Genomic DNA, 18,176 nt, shown 5'->3' on the forward strand with positions numbered 1-18,176 from the left:
AATGGCATCACTACATGTAAATTTTAGGTATAAACAAAATGTATTTGAATCTCTTCCGCCCCCCCCCCCCCCCCCACCAAGCTTCATCTACCTAGAAAATTCAAGGAGAAGTCAGTGCAAAATAACGATGATGTGAATTTAAAGTATGATAGCTACTCTGCACTAATTGTCTCTGTGGACACACACATTCCGCACTAAGCATACTTTTGGTATGGTATAAGTTAATCTAAACTGCACAAAGGCATGTTTAGTGACAAATAAATATGTCCACATGGGAAGTTAAGTGGTCACATAGATATAGCCTATATCAGCACAACTTATGTCACTCAGGGATGTCAATAAATCCTCCTCCTGAGTGACGATATTACCCCAACATTAAGTGGTGGTATGGATAGCGCTTGTTGGCCGGAGGGTTTCTCCCACTTACATAGCTTCTGATGCTTACACAGGGTGGGAGTAGTTAAGCCAATGGGAAAGTTCTCTCTCTTCCACTAAGAGCAGTTACCTTATTAGAGAGCTTTCAGCTTATTGCATAGGTGCAGCTGTGCCAATTGTAAACGTTAGTCTAGCCATATCCTATAATACAGGTTGCACCTCTATAAACCGGAACACTCTGGTCAGGCAATATCATGTTCCAAGATTACTGTGTCCTGGTGCTCTACGGGGGCATGGGGAAGCCCAGGATCCCTTTGTGATGTGGAGTGGGGGTGGAGTGGGGGTGGAGGGTAACAGCCCAGCCAGGCTGGGATGGGAGAGAACTGTGTGCGTGGTTCAGCTGGGCTGCAGTGTGGAGCCAGGAAGCCCCGGTGGGGTAGTAGGGCAGGGGGGAAATCAGAAATGACTTGCCCTGGTCTGGCAAAATCCCTCATCCGGGACCAGTCAGGTTCCTAGGGTGCTGGACCAGGGAGGTCCCACCTGTACTTATTCGGTAACAGTTATGCTAGGTTTTTTCCTAGCCCTAAGACTGGAAACTCCTTGAGCCAATGAGGTGTCCATACAGTATCCAGCACAATGGGATCCACAGCCTCACTAGGGCCTCTGTGTCACGGCAATACAGTTAAAGTTAATGATCTGGGGCTTTATTTAGATGGAACATTGTTTCCCCTCTTCGTGCTAGGTACTCATTACCTGCAGCAGTTTTTAATTCAGAAGCTTCTGTTTGTGTTTTGGAAATGGCCCGGAGCCTGATTTACTCCCCCAATTCTGCCTTTGCCATGGCCTTTCCCAAACAACTCCAGCCTCTGAACTTAAATGATGATCTTACTAGTGACACACTCCAAATCTTGTTTGCAGCCTTGTAGTTGTGTTGGTCTCAGGATGTTAAAGATACAAGATAGGCAAAGTAATATCTTTTATTGGACCAAATTTTGGTGGAGAAAGAAGCTTTCAAGCTTACACAAGGAGGCGGGAGCTTCTATCAGTATGGGAAATACATTACATATCACAGCTACATACAAGGCGGAACAGATTGTTTAGCACAGTGGCTCTCAACCTTTTCAGACTAATGTACCCCTGTCAGGAGTTTGATTTGTCTTGCATATCCCCAAGTTTCGCCTTGCTTAAAAACTACTACTTACAAAATTAGATACAATTCTGAAGTGTAACAGCACACTATTATTGAAAATGTGCTTAATTCCTCATTTTACTAGACAATTACAAATCAACTGAAGTATAAATATTGTACTTACATTTCAGTCTGAGCAGTATAGAGAAGTCACTATCTGTATGAAATTTTAGTTTATATCAGTATTTTTCCCATTGTAAAACTAGGCAAATATTTAGATGAGCTGGTGAACTCCCTGAAAGAACTTGCATACCCCATAGGGACATGAAGCCCTGGCTAAGAACAGGGGGTATGCCTACACTGCCACCGTAGTTCGAACTAGGGAACGAGGTGTACCTTGTAGAACGGGGTGTACCGGTAGTTCGAATTAGAGATCCTAATTCGAACTACCTACTCTGTGCCACGTGTAGCCGTGGGCACGGAGTCCGCACAACGGGGATTTAAAAATGGCGGCGCCCGGCAAGATGCAAATGAAGCCTGGGATATTTAAATCCCGGGCTTCATTTGCAACTTTGAATGCCTACATTAGCCACCCTAGTTCAAACTAGGGTGGCAGTATAGGCATACCCTGGTTTAGCATAAGTTGTATATATTTCAAGGGACAATTAGTGGCCTATTAAACAAGTCATAAGAGGGAAAAGATTACAAAAGCTATGCGGGGAGGAGGGGTTACAACACTGTCTGCAGTTAGATTGTTGTTAAAAAAAAAAATCCATCTAGCCCAGCATCCTCTCATCTGACAGTGGCCAATGCCAGATGCCCCAGAGGGAGTGAGTAGAACAGGAAATCACCAAGTGATCCCTTTTAGGGTTGCCAGGTGTCCGGTATTGACCCAGACAGTCCGGTATTTTCACCTCCTGTCTAGTAAAAAAAATTCAGAAAATACCGGACACCTAAAATGTCCGGTATTTTCTTATTTCCCCCCTCCTGCCAGGAGGCAAAAATACCAGACACCTGGCAACCCTACATACTCAGTAACCAGGCCCTGCCTCTTCCCTGGTTCCGCAGGGAAACGGTCTTCTGGCTCGATCAGGAAAACAAGATGGCCACCAGCAAAAAGCTTCAAAGGCTTTTCTTAAAGGGGCCATACTGTTGTTTTTTGCTCAACATTTTCGTCTCTCCCCCCCTTTTTTTCCACCCCTCAACAGAATATTTCCCCGGTGGTTTTTTGTTGTTGTTGTTTTTAGGGGGAGGGGCGGGGTGTAGCCAGACAGGAACCCTCACATATAACATCCATCTTTGCTTTCCTGGAAGCATACAGGGCACACAGAGCAGTAAAATCAGCATAGTCTTTGAAGCCTTGACAGAAGGCCCGGATATGCTGGCTGCTGTGACCCTGGATGGCTGTAAACAGAGATATACCAATTGTTTACCTCGAGGCTGTGAGAACTGCCTTGACTGAAACCCATATTGATACGAACACACACTCGTCCGGAGGGAGGAATCTTCCGCCCAGTAAAGAATGTCCAGTACTCACAATTTAGTTATCTCTCTTGCAAGTGTAAATTAAGTTGAAACTCCCTTGTATGAACTGACATCACAAAGACAGACCAACACAATTTGGCATCTTAGATAAGAAAGAGGATACGGGCCCCTATGGGTATAAAGATGGGTCCAGCAGCACACTTACTCCGAGTGTCAATCTACCATCTATCTGCTGGTCGGGTTAGGTGATTAGCCTCCCAAGGTTCCACGGGGATGCCCACCTCGTATTCGTCTTTCCTAGGAATTGAGGGACCGGCCCTGGTCGGATACACTGGAGTCGAGAGGGGGTAAAAATTGTACCTGGATGTGTCCTTTGTCTTACGTGTACACATAGATTTAGAGCTCTTTAAAGATTAAGCTGTCACTTGGTACCATTATTTCTATTTTCTTTGTAACCATTTTTAAGATCTATATTTGCTAGCAGTTAAGAAATAGAGCAATAGCCATTGTAACCATATGATTTAGAAGCTTCTTTAATAAACCTGTAACTGTTTAAGCTTTAACCTGACTCCTTCAGTTGCTGTAACAGAACCAAGCACAATTTAAAAGAACTCCAGCCATTCATAAGGGACAGATACAGGCAGAGCTGGGCATTTGGATCGTGTCACTTCCAGGGGACAGATCTGTAGGGGCATCTCTCAGCCTTCCCTAGGCTGCCCGCTGTGAAGGGATCATATATCCTAGCAGTCAAAATCTGAGGTGTAATAAGTTCTCCCTGTAAACTCTGGGGCATCTGTCAGCCTGTTGGCTGCCCACTGCGAAGGGACCTGGTCCTAGCAGTCAAAGACACGGACGTTAAACTTCTCGGGGTGCCCGTCAGCCTTCCCTAGGCTGCCCGCTGCGACGGGACCTTGTGTCCCAGCAGTTGAAGACTCGGGTGTAACACACACACACACACACACACGCACTGCCCTGACCATCGGCTGACACGGGGCGGGGGGGGGGGGTTGGTATTTTTAGTTAAACCATCTGGCAACCCTAATCCCTTCTGTCATCCATTTCCAGCCCCTGACAAACAGAGGCCAGATACACCATTCCTTTCCATTCTGGTGAATAAGCATTGATAGACCTAACCTCTATGAATTGTTATAACCCAATGATCTCCTGAGATAAGGTAATTGTAATAAATGCGCTTGCATACCTAGAAGATGGTGAACAGAACTTTGACAATGGACTCTAATATACTAAATAAAGGTATAACAAGATCCTATGGCTGAAAGTTGAAGCTAGATAAATTCAGATTGGAAATGTGGCAAATTTTTGAACAGAGGCTTGTGATAAAAAATGTCCAGTGATGGAGAATCTAATTAAAATTGGAAGTTTTTCTATATGAAAAAAGATATTCTATAATGCAAACAGGAATTAATTCAAGGAAGCCCTATGACTTTTGTTAGACTGAGCAAAGCTGTGCTGCCCCACCCAGTAACACACAGTGTCTGGGATGAGTTGAACTGTAAATTAAATGACTGAAAAAAATGCAGGGAAGTTGTGATAAACCTTTACAGCTTAGATCCATCACCCTGAAGCCCAGAACCATACTCTTATTGACTGCTCAGTTTATTATCTTGGAAATATAAAAGCCAGCAGCTAATGACATCCCCATTACATGCCTTTTCGCTCACCTAATTCCTCTAACATTTACAACAAACTCCAGGACTGCAGCCAGAAAAAAGTGGTATTTTATACAGCCAAGTTTACACAATGGCGTTTATATACATTCAACACTCAGAACCCTGATCACAGCACCCAACGCCATCCCATGTAGCTGTAGAGGTTTGATGATGCCCTGCATACAGCCTTGCAAATCTACGGATATCCGTTTTATATCCGCATCCATGGATGTGGATGAAGACATCCACAGCTCAATTTTTGCAGATATGGATGTGGATACAATTTTTGTATCTGTGCAGGGTGCTAGACCTGAATTCTGATGCCCTAGGCTTGATGGGAAATCTCTGTCTGGCACTGGCCCGGGCTGTACCCTCAGTCCTTCCATAAATCTGGTTCAGTTTCTTAATTAATGTTTGAATAAATACATTTTTATTATTCTATCCTGACTGCACATCACCACAAGCTCTATAAGCCACTGTCAGAATTCACAGCCTGTTTGCACACTGCCTTCCAGGGGTTCTACTTTGTCCCTCCTCCTATGAAATCTGAAGACTGTGGGTGATGTCTTTTTTAAAGACCCAGCAAGCTATGAAAAAGTACTTTTATGGCTGACTAACTGAGCTTTCCCACCCACAGAAAGAGACACATGGCCCCCAGGGGCCCTCATCGCCCACAGACAGACGAGCACTGCTGCAAACGTTACTCCTTCTAGCACAATGATATCTAAGAATAAATCCCTTTAACAATGCACAGAGAAAGAGCAAGTAATAAGCCATAGTCCTTTGCTCATGTGAACATTTTCATCTCTCCAGGGCTCACCTCTTGTCATTCTGAATCTCAAGACCAGCACCAAGTCAGTGCAAGCTTCTGTGAAACCCCACATTTGTACGTGAACAGCTCCCTGGTCACCTTTCACTAGGGACTCACGCCAACCTGAATGTTGTAGAAAGCCACTTGGGCATGTCCTGTGTTGAGCTCACCTTGCAAGTTTGATTCATTCTGTGACAATGTTCACCAAACATTTCAATATGGTATCTCTCTCTCCCTTTAACTGCCCTTGGGGCTTAAGGACCATGGCAGACGAGCTTAGTAAGCCTTTACTTACAATGTTCTTTCCAGCATGTCACAGTTTAAGATACCTAGTTCTTTTGCTCAAAACCCAGACTTTTCCTTTAATCTTCATATTCTATAGAGTACATGTGGCTTCATTTCAAAAGGGACTCACCTTTTCTACTATACATGTGTTCTTACTATATAACCCTTGTCTAAGGCTATGTCTACAGTACCACTTACATTGCTTAGAAGTGTGAATATTCCACCATCTAAATGATAAACACCACCAGCATAAGCACTCACGTGCACAGTGCTGTGCTACTGGGAGAGCTTCTCTCACTGACATAGCTTATGCTGCTCACAGGGATGAGTTTTTATACTGATGGGAAAGCTTTCTCTAGCATAGAGAGCCTTCACCACTTGCACTGCAGAGGCATGGCTCTACTGGCTACAGTGGGTGTCTGTGCATATAGACATGGCGTAATTTTTAAGGTCAGACAGAACCACGATGATCACCTGGTCAGACGTCTTGCATAACAGGGCATAGACTCTGTCCTGCACCAACCTTGTAAATTGAGATGGTGCTGTAGCAGATCTTCTAGAAGATCAATCTTAATTGAAAAACTGCATGTTATAAAGACTCCATTATGTCTCTAGGTAAGTTACCATAATGTGTGTGCACAGTGCCAGGCAACCTGTGGCCTGATGGCCACATATGGCCCACTGAAAGTTCTGTGTGTGGCACACGAGACATTTTGTTTATCACTGCCCATGTGCAGGGTTGCCAAATTCTGTTGGTTCCTGTCCATGCAATTCCCTACCATTATTTCTTAAGTGACACATATGTAAAGCAAGGGCATGTAAAGTGAGGTGCATGCTGATTGCACACAATGTTGCCTGTAAGAACCATGCACTCCCTTTGCATCCAAAGTACTGCTGTTGCTCAATTGGCACATCCTGAAAATTCTAAATACACAAGTGCAGTTAACATAACTACCCTATCCTGGGAGACAATCTTGGTTACAACAGTCTTGTGGCCCACTGAGATGGAAGGCCACTGTAGCCAGACACAAACCCCATCTTGTGTCCCCCCCCCCCCCCCAGAGAGCAAGAGAAAGGCAGTCAGCCTTTGATGCCCTGGGAACGCAGGTGTGCTGCCTGTCCCTGACTCTACCATAAACAGAAACCAGACAGTAAATGGGCTAGCTGACGACCCGGGACCTCCCGTCGCCCTGATGGCTAGTACCAGTAATTGACACGCCTGCACTGTCCCAGGAGAGGAATCTTCGCCCATCACATACCAGAGGTGCCCATTGTCTGCATTTTCCCAGGTGTAAATTAAGCTTTGCACCCTTCGTGGGAAACTTGGTGTTCAAAGCCATTTTTCCTAATTGGCCACTTGAGACCAGGAAGAAGCCTACATGACCCAAGGGGTATAAAAGAGGTTCAGCAGCCCACCCCATTGGAGCTCCAATCATCTATACCTGCTGGCAGGTATTGATTGTCTCCCGAGGTCTGTGGGACGCCCAACCTCGCCCTACTTCTTCCCGAGGGATTGAGAGAAAGACGCTGGCCATGCCAAGTCTGGAACGCAGGGGGTGAGAATATATACCTGCTATGTGTCTATTTTGCATGCATTTAATACGAGCTCAGAGAACCAAAAGGGTTTCATGGTACCTGTAAGTGACTTATTAGTGTAATTTCTGTCCTGTCCTTTGTAGTGTCTGTGTTATCTGTAACACAGTAGTAGCATTTAACAACTAAGTTTACCCTGTAACAATAAAATAGTAACTGTTTAAGCTTTAACCTGACTCCTTCAGTTGCTGTAACAGAACCAAGCACAATTTAAAAGAACTTCAGCCGGTCATAAGGGACTCACTGCCCTGACTGTCGGCTGACAGCCACTCAGGCAGTCCACTCACTAGCCTAGCACAAGGAGGCCCTGATCCATAACAGAGACCCCTTTGGCCTTCTAGAATACAAAAATGTGCAGCTTGTTTTTAGTTTGGATTTATGAAGAACTAGGACTTAGAGAAAGATGTCCAATGGGCTGAGATGGCAAATGTTGTACTCCACAAACCATATCACTGTCTTCAGATGGTGACCTAGGACATAGAAATGAATTTCCACCTAATCCCCAGCCTCTCCCTTTCATGAGAAAGGTGAGCCACCAGTCACCTAGATTCTAAACCAAAAATACCTCTAACTGGTTCAGCTTTAAGACACGTATTGCCTTTGGCCCAGTGAATCACTCCATTAAAACAGCTGTCTCTAGCATACAAAATCCCCTTGGCCACTGCTGACTTGACCTTACTCAGGACTTTAAACCAAGTACTGTTCTGTTCCTACCTCAGCTGTGCTTTCACAAATGGGTATGGAGGCTAGAGGCCTGCTTTTACCAGAGCAACACAGTGGAATTATGCCTTCACATGTCTTTTTTGGGAACAGAATCATCACCCCAGACTTCTTCCAAGATAATGGCAAGAGCATAATCAGTGCCTCAGGGCTCTTTGCTAACAAAACTCCTTTTCCAGGGTCCTCTTCTGTAGTGGAAAAAGGAAGGGAAACGTATGTTCTCACTTAGCAGTAGCTCCTTCCAAGTGGTAGCACAACTATGCTGGATTGTTGTGGACATTTCCATAACTATTAAGTGTTACATGTACCATTCTCCAATTCCATCCACTACTGCAGTAAGAGATTCTAGCCTACAAGGAGATTCCTGATCAAGATTGTTTTTCTCCCCTGTAACTAAGGCAGGCAAAACAGAAACTTATTGGGGATCTCTAGCCTCGACTGAGATTTCAAGAAAAGATTCCAGAAACTCTCCCAAATGCTAACTGCAAATCTTTCTCTTGGTTTGCACTACACCAAGCTACAGTGCAACAACTTGACAGGTCACAACAAGAGAAGAGGTTGCTGGGCTGCCAATTAACAAAGAAGCAGGAAAGAACAAGTTCACTGGTCTGAGCAGCAATCATTACTGCAAAACAAAGATGACAGTGATGGGAAGAAGCAGGCATTTTAGGATCAGCTATGTGAGCACACAGAGCTGCTGCAAATTAGAGATAATTACATGGGCATGTCTAGTTGACTGGTGTAATGTGGTGGTTCTCACCCGCTAGTGGTGAAGCCATTTGCTCTCCATAAGACTTGCTAATGTTCTTAAGAACTTCATCTTCGTACTCGTTCATTCAAGATTATCTGGTTCTTTTGGGAAATATCTACCCACTAGAACTGCAGTATCTAGAAAATGGAATTGAGCAAGTGTTCCAATGCTGAAATCAAAGGTCAAATGGCAGCATGTGATTTCATCCCTCCACACCACAAGCTTCCACAATGAAGACTTGCTTAGGAGATCCTCCAGACTGGGATAGTGGCAGAAGAGAGGGGGAAATGTGAGGACTGACATGCACCAGCAGAAATGTGTGGGAGCCCATGGAGTGCAGCAGGTCAGGATGAAGGTGCATCAGCGGAATGTGAAATGTTGCACAGGTGGCTACTTGAATCACAGAGGATATACTATGTAATGAGTACTAGAAGTCCTCCCAACCTCTGTAAAACAGACTACTGAAAGCAGCTGAACTATGGGAGTTGGGGAGATGGCCACAGCCTAGCAGATAACATTCTTTTCCTCTTGCCCAATTTTCTGTCAGAGTAATGATCACTCACTTGGTGAAAGTTACAAGGGAGACTGAACAACCTGGTCCTTCCACATGGGCGATATTTAGATTTCTGCCCTAGGGCTGTGGATAAAGGGAAGACTCTCTAAAAAGCATGTTAGGACTGACATGGTAAGTCTGAATTTTCTATGAGGTTTAACTGCTTACTCAGGAAAGCACGGAGGGGAGGTGGGTGCTCTGATCTGGAAGGTTTAATTGAAAAGCTCGAGACCTCGCAGGGTACATAGTGTCTCAAAAGATACTGCTCTTCTGCACAAAGAAATACCCTGACACCCATTTGCAATTGCATTAAACACACTGCATAGAAAAGCTACAATTCCCAGGGGTCGTGCTGTCCTGAGGTCAGAAAGATCTCTTAGCTTGGGTAAAAACAAGCTGGCAACGAAAAATGGGAAGAGGAAACTGAAGCCAAGGCCCTAAAATGACACGCAGAAGTCTCACATAAGTGGAGAAAACTGAATTTACCTAGGAAACCTTCCCAACATGTATCAGCTTAAGGACCTATCACTGTCTGCTAGATGAGGGCAAATGGGAGATCCACTTCTTCACCCAAATGCATACCCTTCCATAGGAGATCATACTCCCCTAAACATGTCAGCCCAGGACTAGAGAACATCCAATTTAAAATTAGCTTCAGGCAGCCCAGAGTTTTCTTTGATACAGCTGTTTTTCCCCCTTTTCACAACACGAATCCTAACCTGGGTTGATGCTGTTGAGAGTAAGGTCTCAACTATATCATGGAGTCAGCAGCTGTGGGAAATACCACATCAAAGGAAGTGAGCATCTCTCTGCCAGTAGCAAGACAAAGCTTCTGGAGAAGAGTTGGGAAGCAGGAGTATTCCCCTTAGAATCTAGAACAGCCTCCCCAAAGTCATTCAGAATAAAATCCCTACTACCTGCCTATTGTATGGTCGGGTGGTCAAGACGCTTCTGGGACACTGAACCTGAACAGAGCCTTTGCAATGTTCAGTCCTTCAATCCCAACTCCATTCTGACCAATTGTGTGTTACAACAGCAGATTGAAGGGGTCGCAGGACACAGCCTTCCAATCACTGGGAAATGCTGGTTGCAATGGCAAAAGAATCCAGGGGCCTGAAACCAGGATGCAGCAAGGCTCCATATGTTAGCGAAGCTGATGCAACTTCCCAGAATGCAGTTTCCAGGGCAACCAAACCAGCCTCTTCTCTTGCTCACTTTCATCACTACAGCAGCAGAAGTGAAAAGTAATTGGATTAATTATCAAAGCAGCACCAGCCAGAGCACTACTACTAATTGTCCATTTATCAGGTTCTTATAAACAGCCAATTGAAGTGGCATTGGGCTGAAATGTACCACTTAGTCACACTCACCTGTCCAAATATGCCTGAGTACAGCATAAGAAAAGTGACCAAGAAATGGGAAAACTGAAGAACTTTCAGATCTACTGAGTTACAGAGTTAGAAATACGGCAGCAGAATGTTTAACAGTATGTCTACACACACACACACACACACACACACACACACACACACACACACACACACACACACACAAAATTTGGATACATGAGACCCGTGTTCTAGTTATATTGCTGAAATGCCGAGACACCTTGGGCAAGGGCCATCCCCTCTCTAAGCCTCAGTTTCCCGCTTTGGTTACATGTAGATGACAACACTTATTCACCTTCGTAGAGTGCTTTGAGATTTCCAGGTTGAAACAATAATTCTAGGCAAAGGAATGGAAGCTTAAAGGTCCAGCACAATGATGGCCTCCTGACTTACTCTATGGCTTTGAGCAAAGGATCCAAAATTGCCTTTTTGACCCAGGCTGTAAAATGGAATAGGATATAGGGTCTGTAGTATGGTAATTGAATAAATATCGAACCCTTCACCTTGATCACTGATTCCAATAAAGCACAAGCTGAAAGTGGCCAAATGTCATACTAAGGTTAAGATTTTGGTATATTTATTTTTAGTGAAGAGTCAGACAGGTCATGGGCAATAAACAAAAATTCATGACAACCTGTGATCTGTCTGAATTTTATTAAAATTAATGGGGGGTGGTGGAGAGAGATGAACTGACAGGGAAGACTGAAACCATGCTGCAGAGGGACATGGAGTATGTGTCTAGCATAGGGGTAGGTTACCTCTTTTGGGTCAGGGGTCACTGATCCACAGAAAAATCAGTCAAGGGCCGCACACAAGTGAGAAGCAGAAAAAAAACCCTCTCATTGTGGCCCCTGACTGAGAAGGAGAAAGGTACTCCCCACATCCTCCTTGCACACAGGGAGCTAGGGGGGCCAGCCTAGCAGATTTTGAGTGCTCCAGCCCCCAGGAGGGCAGCAGGGGGGCTAGAGCACCAGCACAGGCTCCTGAATGCCAGGGGTGGGCCCTAAGCCTCAGGGGACAGATCCAAGCAAGCCAAGAGCCACTTCCAGGCCTGAGGTTCCCCACCCAAGTCTAGCAACTGCTGTGACAGTGGCCAACGTTGCCAGGTCTACCTGTGGCAACTGAGAGTTCCAAGCTCCCCTGCTGTCCATGGTGGCTTAGGGCTCTGAGTCCCCACCCCCTCCAAACCTGCTGCAGCTTGGCTCTCCTACTTGTAGCAGAGGCTCTCAGAGCTCCAGCTGACCGCTCTGGGCAGCCACCAAACATAAACCTGATAGCTTGGAGCTCTGGAGCTGGTGACAGACTGCTACAGGGGCGATCCTCTCAGCAACCTCAGAGGCTCAGAGCATGGAGGGTGGGAGAGGCAACTACCTACAGCAGCTTGGAGCACCAGGGACAGTGACTTGGAACGGAGAATGAGGAAAGTTTGCACTGCACCACTGCTTGCTCTTGAGATAATCAGAGCTGTTCAGCATCTGAGCTGTAAAGCTAGTACACTTCACCAGAACTAAATTCACTCAAATATTTAAAATGTCTGTGTTGCACCACTCAACAGGAAGCCATACCATGACCAAGTTCTCTACTAAGACCAGCGTTCAAGTCCAGGGATACAGATCTAACCCTGCCAGCAGGATGGGTCAAACTCTAATATGAGCTGTTTGTTTTTGGGCAAGGGAAATGGTTCAAATTCATTGGGCTGCACATGTGACAGGTCAGATGTGTGTTAAGATAAAAGGCAAGGTTTGTATGCATTCTGTGCTTTCAGCTAGTGGACTCCACATGTAGGTCCCTTGTTGAGTAACCTTTCAGGACATCAAGACTGCAGAAAGCGGAGAACACGCACGTGAGCTTGTATTCTTTGGCTAACACTGATTGCTTTTCTCCAGGAGTTTCCACTTAAGTGTTTTTTGGATTTTTTTTTTTTAATGTTCCTCAGTCAATATCTCCCTGCTCAGCTGAAAGAACAGAATTGTCAGGTAATTGCTGCAGAGCTGGTGCAGGGAGTTCATGCACATGAACATGGAGCCTTGAGTGTTTGCTGACAGATTTTCTAGGTATTTATTGTTTTTTAAATGGATATTTGAATCTACAATTGTTTCCCACCAGATGCAAGGAATTCAGTTAATCCCCCATCTTACATGGCAGAGTGCTATTCACGTTCTGACTCGGAGACTCTTCAAAGAAAGCTGCTGGTCTGAAGTGTTCAGACCGGGATGGGGTGAAGGAAAGAGCAAGTGGGCAGTAATAATACTAACACTGAGCTCCATGAAGGTGTGCTAAACACCCTTGATTGGGGAACTACTGAGGATACTAGGTCACTGCACTAGTTTACTGGTTGCTATCTTTGATAGAGATGTTTTCTTTCATCCCTAAAGCAGTACTTCACCTGAGGAACATGAACATGTTAGGAAGCTGGCAGGGACAAAGGAAAGATTGCTCAGAGGACTGGAAAGAATATTGTGAGAACACCAACATCCTGTGCCACATACCACAAAACAAATGGGCTGAAGAGAATCTATGAAATAGAAACCAACTGTTCTCCCAAGCTGGACTACTCCCATGTGTCACAGAAGTCACTTTATAGGCTTTTTCTCAGCGGCATAATTTCCACCATGAGCTCAGAGTTCAAAATAATTCTCCCATGCATATTGGTTGGACATGAAAGAACTAGAATCCAGAGGGTTAGTGAGACCCCCCTCATCATCCTGCTAAAAGTTTTAGAAGAGCTGACCAAGATGCTATCTGGACCATTAATTAGAATTTTCAAAAAAAAAAATCTTGGAATATTGGGAAGTTCCGGTGACCACACACTGCCTTCAACACAAAGGACTATTCTCTTCTGGGAATCTTCTCATCCCTTGACTTATGTGACTGCTCCCACCGCTAATTATTCTCTAAATATGTCCCCTAAAGGGTTATCCTCTTCCCTTCTTCACCTTTCTCCTGTGGAGACTCCACAGGACACTTAGTACAAAGCCTCTCTTCTCCCTCTGTACCTTATCTTTAGGTTATTTTATCCACAAACAAATTAAACTACCATTTCTATGCTAAGGATTCACAGATCTACCTCTCTACTGCAGACTAGTTTCTGTCTGTCCAAACTAAAAGTCTGACATTTTGTGGATGTCTACACTCTACTGAAATGTAACTACAATTGTTCTTCTACCCTAAGCTCATCCCACTGAAACACAGTGGACTCCATCCCCATTCTGCCTGTCACTCAGGTCCATAACATGGGTGTTACCTTCAACCTGGACCCCACACTAGGTATGGGGTGGGCAAAAGGGCCTCCACGGGCTGGATCTGGCCTGCTAAGCAGGTGGATCGAGCCTGTGGAGGCCCTGCCGCTCCCCCACCCCCAGGCCAATTAGAGCCTGGTGGTGGGAGGAGAGTGCAAAGTTTCCTCCACCCTGCCAGGAGCACGGAGCACTTCCAGGAGCTCCTGACAGGGCTGGAGGAGGCTTTGCTCGCTCCCTGGCCAATCAGAGCCTGGAGGCAGAGGGAGCATGTGAAGTTTCCTCTGCTCTGAAAAGCACCACGCACTCCTGGCAGGGTGGGAGAAGACTTCACACATTTCCCCACCCCCAGGCTCTGATTGGCCTTGGGAGTGTGCAAAGCCTTCTCCCAGCCAGGGGCATGGGCACCTAGGGGAAAGGGGGGGACGGACAGGTGGGCAAAGGTGCTCTCTAATCGTGGTCCAGGAGTGGGGAACTCAGAAGTATCCTGACCCCGCTCTTTTGCTTGAGGCTCTGCTCCTTCCTGTGCAGCCTGGGGCCACTTCAGAAATTTTTGAAGTGGCCCCAGCAAAAAATTATTGCCAACCCCTGCTCTAAGTTTTCACACCCAGGCTGTACAAGTCATGTTGATTCTTTCTGCATATGACCTAAGATGCAGCCTTTTCAGTCTAGCCACACAGCTAATTCTGTCATACAAGAATCATCTGAATTATTGCAACATTATTTTCTTTGGCCTTGACAAATGCAATCTTACCTCGCTCATATCCATTCCAAATGCTGCTGCTAAGATCATTCTCTTACCCCATCATCTCTCTTTCTGAATCCCTCCACTGTATCCTCCTTTTCTAGCACATCAAGCATATGCTGCTTGTTTTCACTTTCAAGGCTCTTCATAGTAAATCTCCACCTTACCTGTCTTTTATTTGCAATTGACATGAGACACCTGTCTCTGATTGGCCTCTGAAGCCCACCTCCATAGCCTAGTAGTTACATTTTTCAAACACACACCTTTGTGCTTTCTTCCCATGCTGCCCCTCGCATGTGGGAGAAGCTCCCCATAAATATTTACAGAGCTACCTCATTATCCTCCTTAAAACTCTTCTCTGCTTTAACACCTTCAAAAACTTGACAATGGTTAAGTAGTAGGTAGATAGAGACCACTGCCTATCACGCTGCCAGGACTGTTTCCTTGATTCTGTCCCATAGCTATCTGTGGCCTCGTCTTCCCTTAGACTGTAAACTCTTCTGGCATGTGTGCACAGCAATTCAACACTTGCAGCTGAACTGGGCTCACAGGGCTTAGGCTGCAGTGTTGTAAAATTGCCGTGTAGACATTTCTGGCCAGGCTGGAGTCCAAGCTTTGGATTCCAGTGACAGGGACAGGTGTTTTATTGTAGTATAAATGTATCTTTTGGAGCAGGAACAGTCCTTGTTTATACAGTGTCTAGCACAATAGGGTTCTGGCTACTATAACCCAAACAACAAATATAGCCAGGGCCCTAGGTAGTCTGGCCAGGAAATTTGCCACAGAATCTACCCAGGAAATTTGCCATAGAATCTACCCCATCATGGAATGGTATTTCGGAATATAAGTTTCAGGGTTATCACAAAAATGTATGCTCCTAGCCTTTCACACTTGATCCAATTATTTCATACTTGATTCAATTGTGGCAGGTCAAAAATTGAAAATGCAGAGGGAATAAAATAAACTGAATTCAGTACTAAAAAAACACAAGGGGTTGCTGCACTGGTGGGCTCTTAAGCCCCGCACAAGGGCTCTTAATGAAGCCTCTGTGATAGGGAGATGCAGTTTTTACATTATGAATTGCAGGGTTACGTTTTCTGTACTGAAAGAGGCTTGGGCTCAAATGCTGGATTACTCTCCAGCAGAGAGATGTGAAGGAAGAGGAAGCAGAATAATAAAAGGAGTCACTAGAAGCCAGGCGCAAACTGACTGCTGCTCTTAACGCTAACTGCCAGGAAAAGACAGAATGCTCCTCGGCTGCTGGGAAAGAGATGCCATGCAGAGAGGGCTCTAGGCAGATGTTTCCAACAAAGCCTGACTACAGAAGAGCTCTGCAGTGTTGCCTGGCAGCAAGTAATTATCTGCCAGTGAGCTGCTTCCAGAAGCTGACAACCAAATTCCACACAAGCAACAGTCATGAAGAAAGTGTGTGCGTCAGCTACACGCTACAGGCTGGCTCCCCTGCTCATCACACAGTGGGATGGAAGTGCTCCACAGCATTGCCTTTGGCTTCTCTTGCATTTGCGGCCACAGAATGGGAAACAAGGGTTGTCTCAGCTGAGCGTCTAAGTGAGATCAAGGGATCCAGGAGACATTTCTGAATTATACAGATGATACTGATGTTTTAAAAGGCTACAGTGGCACATTACACAATATAGCCATGCAAACTACAGGGGCTCTCCTTATGCATGAAGCTCCTGGCCAAACCATCCACAGTGAGAAAAAAAAAATAGACGGAAGACCCTGCTCTTTCCATGTATCCCCCACCCCATGCCAATAGTAGTGGCAGCCAAGGGATCTTCATCTGGCAGGTTGCTGATGTCCAGAACTCAAGGTACACAGATACCTGCCTTCCCCTTATCGAAAAAAGCCTCCCCAATGATGGTACCCATCACAGAACAGCTCAGTCACCAACAAGAAGCACCCTCAAGAATTACGCCATTTATCATATAAAACTGTTTCATTCACAGGCTGCCAAAGCACCACTCCTCTTCCCCTACACCCCCGCGTGCCCAAATGCCTGTATGTTGTATGTGGTGTCAGCTGAGGTTTTAACATGCGCTTATTAGGAACCTAATTGAATCCTGCGCTGCCTTGTGAGCAGCTTGCCAGCCGGAACATGAACAAGGCACCCTATAATTCAATTAGAAGGACCTGCAGCAAGCTGATCATTAGGTTGTCGGATTTTTTTTTTTTTTTTTTTTTTAAAGCAAAGAGACATTTCAGATTGGGGAGGGAATTAAACACCAGAGAATTATTAAATTTCCCCCAACTTTGGCTCTGTCCTGAGGTTCCCCTAATATGCACTCAAAGTATGGAATCTGCAACTTCTAGGTACTTGTATGATCCCCGTTACTGTAGTATTTAATTCCACGCCCTCTGCTCTTTCAAGAGGTGTATATACCAATACCAGGTTGGACACAGAACTGTTACAGGTTCTTTTTCCAGACTGACCCACTGTGCGCAGACTGGAGAAAATCCAACCTAGGCACAGTTCACTATATTCCAGAAGAGGTCATTCTTTACCTGCCAAGACCCGGTTAACAGAAGAGTGGGTGGCCAAGCCTGGCTGTCCACGTTCATGGAAAATCCCAGCATAAGGTAAGTACTCCGGCAGCAAGAAACGCCTAAAAAAAGAGTGCACACACTGTGAGAAACACCCCCACACACTGAAAAAACCTCCATTGTGCTGCCAGGAAACTGAGGCTCTCATCCAAGAATCCCATCTAATCTGGACAAGCAGTATTGGAATCTAGGACCCTGGAATCTAGGCCAAAAATAGGAAACCAGTCACCTGAGTGCTCCATCCAGCACAAAAATGGCAGGCCATTGCTCAGGAGCATTAATTCTCCTCACAGACCAGCACTGCATGCTCCCTCCAGCCAAGATGGAATTGACAACTTGCGGAGCTGTACCAGCAATCTAATCACCATCTCCTCCCTTACCTACACTTTCATCTTTGACCCAATATGCATCACTGAGAATCCCCAAGAGATTTTCTCCCACTTTCAGTTTGACTCAACACTACAGCCACCAATCTCCAGTTAAGAAAAGATCAGAACAGGGCTCTGAGAATGTAGCTGGGAAAGCTAATCACACCAGTCTCACCCTCTCTTTTCCAAGAGGTCCAGGCATCCTCTGGAGTCCCAACACTGATAACCTATTGCACAGCAGATCCGTGCAAGCAACTGAATCTGGGCCTCTGTCATGCCAGCAGAGAGCTCTGTTTTAGTGGCAATGCCAAGATTTTATCCCATTCTTCAGATGTGTGTACAGGTCTCACCTGGGGACGAAGCGCCCAAGCGACGGTGCAGACATACGGGCATTCCGGGGAGCTCGGTGCCTTGATCGGTCTCCATTGTCCCTTCAGTAAAACAAAAAATATTGCACATTAGAACATCCCCATAGTAGGTCCCAGGAAAGTACCTACAACTT

At 45.5% G+C, this 18,176-nt stretch overlaps 1 protein-coding gene across 2 annotated transcripts in view; it reads right to left on the reverse strand.

Annotated features, from left to right (window-relative positions):
* The window catches only part of AMBRA1 (autophagy and beclin 1 regulator 1), a 226,798-nt gene that overhangs the window by 101,323 nt on the left and 107,299 nt on the right, over positions 1–18,176 (reverse strand). Inside the window, exons 10-11 of one of the 2 annotated variants that reach the window (XM_075927593.2) lie at positions 18,025–18,108; positions 17,268–17,368 (exon numbers count right to left, since the gene is read on the reverse strand). In XM_075927593.2, coding sequence (XP_075783708.2) covers positions 17,268–17,368; positions 18,025–18,108 — 185 coding nt within the window. The remainder of the gene's footprint in view (positions 1–17,267; positions 17,369–18,024; positions 18,109–18,176) is intronic. The other variant, XM_075927594.2, reaches the window with a different exon arrangement.

The sequence above is a fragment of the Pelodiscus sinensis genome, chromosome 5, assembly GCF_052426305.1.
Source record: "Pelodiscus sinensis isolate ZL-2025 chromosome 5, ASM5242630v1, whole genome shotgun sequence".
NCBI classification, from domain to species: Eukaryota; Metazoa; Chordata; order Testudines; family Trionychidae; genus Pelodiscus; species Pelodiscus sinensis.